The sequence below is a fragment of the Chrysochloris asiatica genome, unplaced genomic scaffold, assembly GCF_000296735.1.
Source record: "Chrysochloris asiatica unplaced genomic scaffold, ChrAsi1.0 scaffold00031, whole genome shotgun sequence".
NCBI lineage: Eukaryota > Metazoa > Chordata > Mammalia > Afrosoricida > Chrysochloridae > Chrysochloris > Chrysochloris asiatica.
The window spans coordinates 7,587,402-7,599,590 of record NW_006408549.1 but is presented as its reverse complement, the minus strand read 5'-3'; the positions used below and the strand labels follow the sequence as shown (position 1 = coordinate 7,599,590).

The 12,189-nt window shown below is 40.3% G+C and overlaps 1 protein-coding gene across 1 annotated transcript in view; it reads left to right on the top strand.

Annotated features, from left to right (window-relative positions):
* NDUFAF6 (NADH dehydrogenase (ubiquinone) complex I, assembly factor 6) overlaps positions 1–2,842 on the top strand; it is a 73,940-nt gene extending 71,098 nt beyond the window's left edge. Inside the window, exon 9 of the mRNA XM_006859206.1 lies at positions 2,706–2,842. Within this exon, the coding sequence (XP_006859268.1) occupies positions 2,706–2,834 (129 nt within the window). The 3' untranslated portion in view covers positions 2,835–2,842. The remainder of the gene's footprint in view (positions 1–2,705) is intronic.
* Positions 2,843–12,189: the final 9,347 nt, after the last annotated feature.

Below are 12,189 nucleotides of genomic sequence, written 5' to 3'. Positions count from 1 at the left end.
GTTCCTGGCTGTAATCTTGTGAAAGCAGATTACAAGAGCTTTCTTTCACAGTGCTACTGGTGGGTTCAAGCTACCAGCATTTAAGTTAGTGAGTGTAAACCATTTGTAGGGAGCTGGAAGAGTTTTAAAGTACCTAATAGTAAAACTTTCTACAGGGTCGTATGAGTTGGAACCAACTTCATGGTACAGCAACAACAACCAATAGTAAAAGCTTACATTGCCTTGAAAGAATCACTGTTGGCAAGGATATGGGGAAATTAGAACTCACCCATTGCTAGTAAGTATGTAAAATGATACGACCTATGTGAAAACAGTGTGATGGTTTCTCAAAAAACTAAAACTACTGTTGTTGTTGTTGTTGTTGTTGCTGAGTGCCTTCGAGTCTGTTCCGACTCAAAACAACCCTGTATAAGGTTTCCAAGGAGCAGCTGGTGAATTTGAACCACCAACCTTGTAGTTCAAATCAACCTTGCGGTCCAGTGCATTATCCCACAGTACCACACCAGAACTCCAAAACTACCATAAGACCCAGCAATTCCACTCCTAGGCATATATTCAGGAGACTAGAAAGCAGGGACTCCAAATGAGACATTGCGGTACTATGTACAATAGCCAAAAGGTGAAAACAACCTAAATGCCCTTCAACAGATGAATGCATAAACAAAACGTGATACAGACATTCAATGGAATACTACTCAGCCAATAAGAGAAATGAAATCTTGATACAGGCTATAGTATGGATGGAGCTGAAAGACATTATACTAAACAAAAACAGCCAATCAGTAAAGGACAAATATTGTATGACCTCACGTACATCAAAAGGCAAATGTATAGAGACCAGGGGCAGGAGGGAGAAGGAAAGATGGGGATGAGCAGGGATGGGAAAATTGCATTGAAAGTAGGCTTGCACAGCCGATTGTTGTAATAACTGTCAAAAAGTTGTACACCTGTACAGAGTTGAATTGGCAGAAATTATGTGATAGACATATTTCCAGTAAACATTTATGACAAAAAATAAAAAGAAGTACCTGCTGAGACTATGCATGTTCCTTGGTTTTGAGGCTTAGGTTCACGGTTTTATGGGACATCCAGTTAATTGGCTTAATAATGTGTTTAGAGTTTGTATTTTTACCTCCTAGCTTGTTGCCTGGGTTTTAAAAAATTTGCAAGTGGCCATGCCATCCAAGGCATAACAATTGGTTTCTGTTCACCTGGAGCAACAGAGGAAAAAGGAGAATCGGAATAGGAGGAGGATATGGAATGTATGGCTAATTGCCATCATGACTCCTTTGCCAGGGGACAAAACTGGATGGTGCCTGGTTACTGTAACTGAATAATTTGTCCAAAGATTCCACAGAAAAATCCTGATCAGAAGGGGGAACTGCAGTACAGAATTCAAAATTCTCATGGACTGTAAACTTTCTGGAGCCATAGAGGATGGATGAACCCTTCAAACTCTTGTCCTCAGAGAATCTTAAGCCTTAAACCAAAAATATCCCCTAAAGTCGCCTTAAAATTGAATAGTAGTTTAGCTTACCTATTTTAATAAGGTCTGCCTTGAGCGTTGTGCTTTTTAAAGAACTATTTATGTGGGATCAAACTGACGACAACAACTTGAAAAATGAGCCCTTAGGGGGCAACAAGTTTATGTTACTGAGGGAGGACTCATTCAGAAAAGGAAGGTGAAAACAGTACATATAGAAATGGAAATTGGTTTGTTTCTTGGTTGTGTTGTATATGTTTTCAGCAGCAGCAACAAAACAAAACTTAAGGAAAAAAGTAGATGCTGGATTTGTACACTCATAAGTTCGTAAATACATAGGAAGGTGGAAGAAAAGCTACTGTTTTTTCTTGTTGCTCATCTGGATGTTTTGCTGATCATATAAGCACAGCCCTTGGGTTGGGTCACACAGCTTATGTACTACAGAACCCTAGAGGACAAGAGCACTGCCTGTTATTGCTATTTTCCTTCCTGCCCCTGTCCTGACAGACACTTTGTCCTGGTTTGTGAGATGGCGGAAGGAAGGGGTGACTGTGACTGTTTTCCGGGTGTAAAGTCGGGCTTGCTAACAAGAACATACTAGCTGCTGTCAAGTTGGTTCCAATTCATGGCGACCCTGTATGCTGCCGTTGGAACTGTGCTCTATTGGAGTTTCATGGCTTTTTGAACTAGATCACCAGACCTTTTTCTGAGGTGCCCCTGGATGGGATTGAGCCACCAACCTTTCAGTTAGCAGTTTAACTGTTTACATCACCCAGGGACCCTTGTGAAAGCATAAAGGCTCATCAGTTTTTCACAAAGTAAGAGAATTTTTTAAACAAACTGCTTGAGATCTGTTTCATGGCACAATGCATTTCTGAGGTTTTTTGTGTTTTCCTGGTTGAAACATTCTTTTGTATTCCACAGAATCTAGTTAAAAGACTAAGAAAACCATAATTTCTCTAATCTTCTACATCTGACCAGACCATTATAAATGATAAGCATAAGAGGCTTGATCTTTTTTGTACTGGCTCTGTAATACTCTTACTGACCCAATGGAAATTCCCATAAAAGATGGACTTTATTTCTCCCTTTAAAAATTTGTGTCACATAGAAGGCTTCAGGAAAACCGGAGTGTCCTTAATATTATTTGTGATCTTTCTTTGGTTTCTTTTAAAGACTTGATCATTTTATGATCTAGCCATCACTTTTTTTCTTTTTTCAGGTTGCTGTTGAGGACTATTTAAAGAAAATTCAGCAAGTGGGTTTTGATATATTCCACCCAACTTTACAGCAGAAGAATGCATTACTTCCATTATCTTTGTATATTCAATCATGGAGAAAAAGATATTAAAATAATTTTGTGGTACTGTATTAGTTTAATTTATTCATTTTACAAGCATAGTAGTTGGAGGTCTTGTTTATATACAATGGCGATGTAATTAAATAGAAATTGGACCTATTAGACAGGTATTGAATTTATTGGATGGGTGTTCGTAGACTCACAGAATTGATAAGAAATTGCTGACTAGGGGCCCCAGATAACTGCCAAGGTTCTAAAACTTTGCTGTGCCGTCAGAGCGTTAGGAAGAGGACCGTTTTATCCGTGCTTGCCATATTCCAGCTGCCAGACCAGTTTAGGGATCTTGAAGGGTGGTGTTAACATTTAAGGGTGTTCATCATTGTGTTGAGGGATTTATAAATCTCTGATATCCTTTGAAAAGAGCTCTCCTGGTGCTGTGGGTTAAGCGTTAGACTGCTAACCATACTATCACTGTCTAAGGTGCAGCTATTGGTTTCTCCATGTGCAGAAGAAAGAAGAGTGATGAGAACTGAAGGAGCTTAAAATCAATTAGTCCAGTGGGCCAATGGGACATGTGAACATCAGTCTCCACAACTCTGAGACCAGAAGAACTAGATGGTGCCCAGCTACCAAAACCAACTGCTCTGAAAGGGACCACAATAGAGGGTCCCAGATAGTGTGGGAGAAATTGTGGAACTGAACTCAAAATTATCTTTAAAAACAACAACAACAAAGGACTGAGTTTACTCAGAGACTGGAGGAACCTAAGACGCTGGCCCTCAACCCCCTTCAGGTCTGGAAAGGAACTTACCCTCGTGGCCCAATTGTCAGCCAGTAGTAGATAGGTATGTAGGCAGCACAACAACACTAATAAAGTATGCTCACCATGGAATCATCATTCATTCAAAATCTAAAGAGCAACGTTTTCCTAAGGACGAAGTTGAGACGGGATGGGAAGAAGGGACCACAGGGAGGGAGTAGGACAGCTGTTGTTGCAGGAAGCGGATTGCAGTCATTGAGATGAAACAGCATATGATTTGCTGAATATAAAACATGATCTTGTCTGTAAAACTTCATTTCACAATAAAAAGGTATTATTTTTTTTAAAGCTGGATCCTTAATTTGACTAGGTCTAGGCGTAGTGGTTACGAATTGGGCTGCGAACCTTAAGGTCAGCGGTTTGAAACTACGAGCTGCTCCACGGGAGAAAGATGAGGCTTTCTACTCCCATAAAGATTTACACCCTCGGAAACCCTGTACAGGGTCGCTATGTGTCGGAACCGACTCTATGGCACTTAACAACAACAACAGCTACCATGAGTCCTAGTGTGGCGCTGTGGGTTAATGGCCCAGACTGCAAAGCTGTTTGAACTACAAGATCAGCAGTTCAAGCTCACCAGCTGTTCCTCAGAAACCCTATATAGGGTTGCTACGGGTTGGAACTGACTTGATGACACTTAACAATAACAGCAACAGCTACTTTGAAGGAGTCCTGGTGTGGCACTGTGGGTTAATGCACTGGACTGCAGAGTTGGTTTGAGTCATAAGTTGGTGGTTCAAGCTCGCCAGCTGCTCCTAGGAAACCCAATACAGGGTCTCTGTGGGTCGGAACTGACTCAACAGCACTTAACAACAACAGCTACTTTGAGGAGTCCTGGTGTGGTACTATAAGATAAGCACTGGACTGCTAACCATAAAGTTGCCTACTTAAAACCACCAAGCTGCTCCTTGAAAACCCTATGAGCCGGAACTAGTTGGCAATACTTAATAACAACAGCTGATTTTGACAGCATTTACTCTTTGTTAAACCAACTGCTTCACTATCTGTCCTTCAACTTTATTATGATAATGAAGCAAAAATGAAACAATAAAATTGTATTCAGTGTTCATTTAGGGAATGCTGCCTACATCTTTTTTTAAAAACAGTGCATTGGGCTTTTCAGTGCTGTGTTATGTGCTGTCAAGAGTGCTCCTGTTTGATGTTAAAGACCCTATGAAATGAACTTTTTTGGTAATTAATTTTTTTATTACAAAATATTTGCTTATTGCAAAAAAGCAAAATTGTCTACATTGTGAGTAATGAAGAATCTAGAATCAATAACTTTCTGAGTCCCTAACATTATGACACAGTTCCTCTTTTCTGCCTTTTCAGTGGTCTTGGCTTCTGTCTCCTGCCCCACTAACACCTCTTGTATACTAGGCCTCTATTGCTTCTCTAAATCTTGCGTTTCAGAAGCCAGGGTCTTTAAGTCTTTGTGACTACTTTAATAATGTGGGTGGGTGATAGCAGAAAAACGCTATGTCTTTGTAAGTGAAATTGTAATGGAGAGCTGCTGGGGACAGGGAGGGGCAAGAACATAGAGTTTATTCATCTTGGCATCCCTCACTATTTAGAAAGACTACTAGATTAGGGCAAGTAGGGTAATGTAATTGAATGTGTAGTGAGGTTGTGTATGTATACTGTTAGTTGATGCTGATGCTGAAAGAGTATCATCATGTGTGTGACTCTGGCTTTAAAGATCCATTTAGCTTATCTTGAAATGCTAGTACAAGGAAATGGGACACATTTCCTCTTGGGATTCTGAGTGATCCAGGGTTGAAGAGTTCATTGGAGACAGGTACTTGTCAGTGAGCATTATCTGAGGGTCTTTAGCTAGAATTTGGTAGCAGTCAGTTCCTAAGCATCTTGGTTCATGTGTGAAGATCTGTGAAGGGTTAAACACAATACTAGATTACTGAAGTCCTTACTGGCTCAGAAGCCAACTTACTATTAAGTGAATAATTTTGAAATACTTCCAAGGCCATTTAAAATTTGATATTTAGAGATTTGAATAAATGAAAGGTACCAACCTCCTAGTGATGGGTCTTTTCAGAGATGCTTACTTCAGTATTAATTTCCTGGCTTGGAAGATAATTCCCTTAGAAAGTGCCAGCATTCTTTGTCTGTTTCTAAGTCTCTGTACTTTTTTGGGTATTATTGAAGAATCTGATATATATATTCAAACCATGTAAGATGTATTTTTATACTGAATTAGGTGAGAGTAGTGAATAACAAGTACAAATTACAGTAAGTAGTTATATATATATGTGATATATACAAATATCATTAGAAGTAAGTTTTAAGTCATTCCCAATCAATTAACAATATTATTTCTCTCCTGGTATTTAGCAAAATTATTGTTTAGAAATGTAATAATAGTTAACATTTACTGAGCACTGGACCTCAAGGTCATTTTAAATCACAAGGTGGGAGGTTCAAACTCACCAGCTGCTCCTTGGAAACCCTATACAGGGTCACTATGAGCCGGAACCAACTCGATGGTACTTACCAACAACAACTCGGGATAGATGGTGTGCTCTCTACTTTCATACATTCAGCCTCACAGCAAAATAGTCTTTATTTTTCAATTGATAAAACTGAATCCGAGATGTTAAGCTCAAGGTCACACAGTTATTAGTTCCAGAGCTTGATGCCAAATCCACATTAGTCCAGTGCCAAAGCCCATATTTATACCATTCTCCTGACTAAAAATGCCTAGTTTAAAAGCTCAAGGGCACAACATTTTATCAGGAATAAATATAACAAATTTCAGCTACTACAAAATTTCCAACTACAAATTAGAACGGAAGAGAAGTAAATGACCAATTGAAATGGATTTTAAGTGCTGGCCACTAGGCCATGTGTAGGAAGGGCACTTAAGAGCATTAGGGTGGAGGGACAAAGACGATTTCCCAGAGGAGGTGGCATGTGAGCAGTGTCAGGAAAGCTGGGTAGGAGCCAGGGCTTGGGCATAGGGCATGGATGTTATTGGGAAGAGCCCTGGCTGATGGAGCACTATGTACCAAGACTGGGAGACAGAATGGTTGGCCTATGTCAAGATTCTTAATTAAAGGAAAAGAACAGAATGTAATATCCAGAGTTCTTAGGAAATTTGTGAATAAAAGGTGGCCCCATCCCTGACCTAATGAAATGTTATGAATCAAGATCAAAGACTTGGAGTTTATTTTGAGTCCATTTCAGTAAACCCTTAAGTGACCTCCAGTGTGTTTTAGCTCATAAATCAGACTTCTCTGAAGACACTGGCCTAGTTACCCTATCCAGAATGCTAGTTGTCCCATCCAAAATGATCCACAAAGTTGTAAATGTTTGGCAGATGGTGATTGAAAGCAAAACATACTGTTTTGTACATGTAAGGAAGACTAAGCAATAACACCCAGAACTGGGAAGATGACAGGACATGGGTCAGTAGGGCAGGGGGACTGAAGGAGTAATTTGGACACTTTACATATGTGCTTTTAAAATGATTATTTCTTGTGTCGTTGTTGTTGCTAAGTGCCGTCGAGTCGGTTCCGACCCATAGCGACCCTGTACAGGGTTTCCGAGGCTGTAAATCTTTACGGGAGCAGAAAACCTCATCTTTCTCCCGCAGAGCAGCTGGTAGTTTCGAACTGCTGACCTTAAGGTTCACAGCCCGATTCGTAACCACTACGTGTGTCGTAGTGACCCTATAAAAGGAACCCTGGTAGTGTAGTGGATTATGAACTGGGCTGCTCACCACAAGGTCAGCAGTTAGAATCTACCAGTCGATCCTTGGGAGACAGATGAGGCTTTCTGTCGGCATTGGTGATATAGTGGTGAGCATAGCTGCCTTCTAAGCAGTTGACTAAGGTTTGATTCCCGGCCAGTGAAGTGACGAGATTTTGGGAGCTTGGTTTGGTGCTACAAGTTAATACGCTGGTCTGCAAAGTTGGCTGATGGCTCACCAGCCACTCCTTGGAAACCCCTATACAGGGTCACTCTGAGTCAGAACTGACTTGATGGCACACAACCAGCCAACCAAGTGTCCCTTTTGGATGAACTAGAACTGCTGCTTAGGATTTCCATGGGAGCAGACAGCCTCCTCCTCCTGCAGAGCTCCTGGTGTATTTGAACTTCCAGCCTTGCAATTAGCAGCCCAATGTTTAACCCACTAAGTCATCAGGGTTCTTTAGTAGAGTACAATATAGTGTAAACAACTTTTTTTTTAATGTTTTATTGTGAATTTTGTGATAGTTTACATGGGAGAACATTAGTTTTACATTCATCCTATAGTATATAATTTCGTTGCTATGGTTACAATCCCCTCCATACATCATCAACCATCCAAAGGGTATACACTACAAGCATGCCCCCTGGTCATCAGCACACAGTCCCTCTTCCTCTCTGTGTCTAAAGTCCTAAACAACTTTTATATGCATTGGGAAACCAAAAAATGTGTGGGACCTACTTATTGAGATGTTTGCTTTATTGCGGTGTTCTGGAACCCACACTATCCCTGGATATGCTAGTATTGAGTCTTACTGCTGTGTAAGCGACTGAAGATTAGAGATTCTATGATACAATAATAAAAAGTGTAAATAAGCAAAATAATAAAGCAACATCAAATCCATGATAGAGGCACAGGTAGGGATCCAAAGGACAGTGTTCAGTGTTACTTTTGGGAAGAGGAGTCAGTTCCGACTCATAGCGCCCCTGTGTAGGGTTTCTGAGCATGACTAGTGGGTTTGAATTGCTAATCTTGCTGTTATCAGTCCAGTACTTACCCTGCAGTGCTATACCAGGGCTCTGGGAAGAGGATATTAGGAGCGAATTCTTAGAGGAAGTAATGAACCTTGAAAACAAGGTTCAATTCGCCAAGTGGGAAAAGCACAGCTGTAGTGATTATCTATCGCCTGTTGTCTTGTGAGCCCAGCATCTCTCTCATCCCTGGAATCATCTGACCTGGAGCGGGGGAAGAAGACACAGATGGTGAAAGAGGTGAGTCTTAAGAGCTTCTGGTGGCCAAGTTTCTAGCCACATGGAGATCTGAGAAATAAAATTCATATTTAGAAGTAGTAGAACTAAGGACAAGAGAGAGGAAGAGATGTCCTAAAGATGTCTGAATCCTGCTTCCATTCATTACTGATTTCCACTGGTATTGCTTGTCTTGCCAACTGTTTGTTTTATGAACCTTCCAGTAAGGTGCTCCTTATGTTAAAGCAAGTTTTAATTGAATTTCTCTGTAGGATAAACACGGGCATGTGAACCACAGGGTTGGCGGTTTTAGCCCACTAGCAGAAAGATGAGGCTTTCTGCTCCTACAAAAATTTAAAGCCTTGGAAATCCTATACAGGGTCGTTATCAACTTGAGTCAGAATCAACTTGAACACACTTAACAACAGTGTAACCATGGAGATCAATGGAGAGGCTGAGACTGAGAACTTGAAAGAATAAAATATACATAGATCTTACGAATAAAAATTCAACTATTATCTTGCTCCTGTGTAATAATTGTGATCGAATATGTGTTTCTGAGCTTGTGTTTATGTGAACTGAGAAGGCAAAGCTGTTGTCATAGGCATAGCAGGTGTGCTTTACTTATGTAACAAATTGACCTAGAAAAGTGGAATGAAAGAGAATTGATTCAAATGAAGGGGCTTCCAGTTGAGCCATGTTTTGGGTAATCTTTTATGAAAAAAAAAACATCTCCCTTGGAAACCCAGATTTTTATAACTTTGGTTTGCTTGAAGAGAGTGCCTCTATTTTCTTGGGTTGCTACCCACAACCTGGGACCAAATGAAAGTTTTCAGTTATCAGTTGTGGGAGATACAATGCAGCCAACAGTTCTGTGAAAGTAAATTTTCATTTGAAATTTTTGCTTTTGATAAACTAGCTCCAATGGGATCCAATATTTATATCTAACTAAAGCGTCCATATTTGTTGTTGTTAAGTGCCTATGCTGTCAAGGACTTCATTCTTTTTGGATCAACTATTAACACTCCATGGAAGCAGCCGTCAAGAAATCAATTGGCGTATTGCATTAAGCAAATCTGCTGCACAAGACCTTTTTTAAAGTGTTGAAGAGCAAAGATGTCAGCTGGAGGACTAAGGTGCGCCTAACCCAAGCCATGGTATTTTCAATAACCTCATATGTATGTGAAACCTGGACAGTGAATAAGGAAGACCGTATAAGAATTGATGCTTTTGAGTTATGGTGTTGGAGGAGAATATTGAAAGTACCATGGGTTGCCAGAAGAACCAATAGATCTGTTTTGGAAGAAGTGCAGCCAGAGTGCTCCTTAGAGGCCAAGATGGCCAAACTTCGTGTCTCATACTTAGGACATATTGTCAGGAGGGACCACTTGCTGGAGAATGACATCATGTTTGGTAAGGTGGAGGGTCATAGAAAAAGAGAAAGACCCCCAACGAGATGGATTGGCCAAGTGGCAGCATTGATGGACTCCTGCGTGGCAACAGTAGTGAGGTTGGCCCAGGATTGGGCAGTGTTTCATCTGCTGTGTGTAAGATTGCTCTGGGTCGGTACCAACTCGATGGCACCTAACAACAACAACAAAGTGCCTCTTAGTTGGTTATGACTCAGAGCAATTTTGTATAGGGTTTCCGAGGAATGACTGGTGAGTTTGAACTGTCAACCCAGCAGTTCAAATTGACCCTGTGGTCCAGTGCGTTATCCTGCAGTGCCACATAGGTCCTGCTTAGTGGATTTTTTTTTCTTTTTTTCTTTTCTTAAAGCATGAACAGACTTGTGTTTGTTTTTTTATTTATAACTCTAAGAAAGGGAATCCTGGTGTGGCACTGGACTGCAAGGTCAGCGATTCAAACCCACCAGTCACTCCTTGGAAACGCTATACGGCACTATGAGTCAGAACCAACTCGATGGCACTTAACAACAATACCCCAAAAAATATACCTTTTCTTTTTTTCTGTGCTGTATGTTTCTTGTCTAATAGTGTTTTGTTTTACTAGGCTGTCTCTTTCCCGGTCTTTTAACTCAACAGAGCAGGCTTTTGTTTGTACTTTTTGTCTGTTCTTATTAGCATTGCTTGGCTGCCAGCTTCTTCAACTCGAATTCTGGAATATATGATGGCAAAGAAAAGCTAACAAACTCATCACTGAGTTGTTCCTTGGGTCCCAAGTTGGTCTGCCTTGTTCTCACTACCTTTCAGAGTCTCATGTTTGCTATATATTTAATGGTTCAGGGGGAGGCCATAAATTTTGTGGAAAAATTCTATCTTTCCACAAACTTTTTGAAGCCTCTTTGTATACCATTCAAGGTTTTTAGTTGTACCTAACAGAAGAAATAGAAAAAAGTATGTCTGCTCTGTCTGCCTGGAAGTCAAAAATATAATTGTTTAAAAAAAGTTTTTATTATGAATTGAATGATGGTTTACAGGGCAGATCATCAGTTTTGCATTCAACAAATCATACACCTTGTTTTATTACAATGATTATAATCCCCTCCATGTACCATCAGATAATTTCTCTCTATTCACTTTATCTGTCTCTTTTTTTTAAAGACCCAGGCATATATAATAATTTACACCACCAAAGGGTACATTCTGCAAGTCTGCCTCCTAACCACCAGCTCTCAGTCTTTCCCCATGAATCTAGAGTCCTCAGCTGCGCCCTCTCTCCATGTCCCCATCTCTGCCTCCATCTCTGGTGTCACTGCTTCTCTGGATAAGGTCTCACATTCTGATTGTGCTCTTCTCCCTTGATGGCCCTAGATTCCTCTGTTTCTGGTCTGTAAGATTAAGTACTCCCCCATTTTTTGATACAAAACGTCTACCTTTACAATTGTGACAGTCGCAATTAGTCATGGTAACTATTACTACTGAATCATAAGAATCTTAACCCCATCTGTTTTCACCAGATCCATCTAGACAAGATGAAAACTATTCAGTGGGGACTGTTTCTTCTTCCACACACTATTAAACTAGACTCCCTCTTGAAACCTTGTAAGCCAGTCACTTTGTTCCTTTATCGCCCCCTCATTTTAGGTAGCCAGTGTTTAAGTTGCCTTTCCCTATCTAGCCTGTGTACAGAGGGGATAGCATTGATAATTGATGTGAAGACTCATTCCCTCTCTATTGGTATTTAGAGTTACTACCTCCATGAGTATAGGTCAAGTTCATCAAATTGTAGCAATTTACCTTTGTTTCCTTTTTCAAAAATTGTTTTATTATTATTATTATTAATTTCCTCTAGTTGAGTTTTGATTATCAAGTCATCAAGGCTAGGTCAAATGGGTACTACCTCCAAACTTGGGTGTTCTTGTGCATCTGCCCTCAGTTCATATCAGCTGTAGCCCTCTGTGTCAAAAATATAATTTAAAAATATTAGTAGCCCTCTGTGTCAAAAATATAATTTAAAAATATTAGTTGGCTTTATTTTTGGGGGTTTGTATAGAAATTTATTTACCACTAATATGCCATATCCCTCTGCCAGAACAGTGTCCAGCACATGTTGTTGTTGCTGTTAAGTGCCGTTAACTTGGTTCCGCCCCATAGTGACTCTGTATAGGGTTTCCTAGGAGCAGCTGGTGAGTTTGAACCACCATCCTTGTGGTTCATACTGACTTTGCAG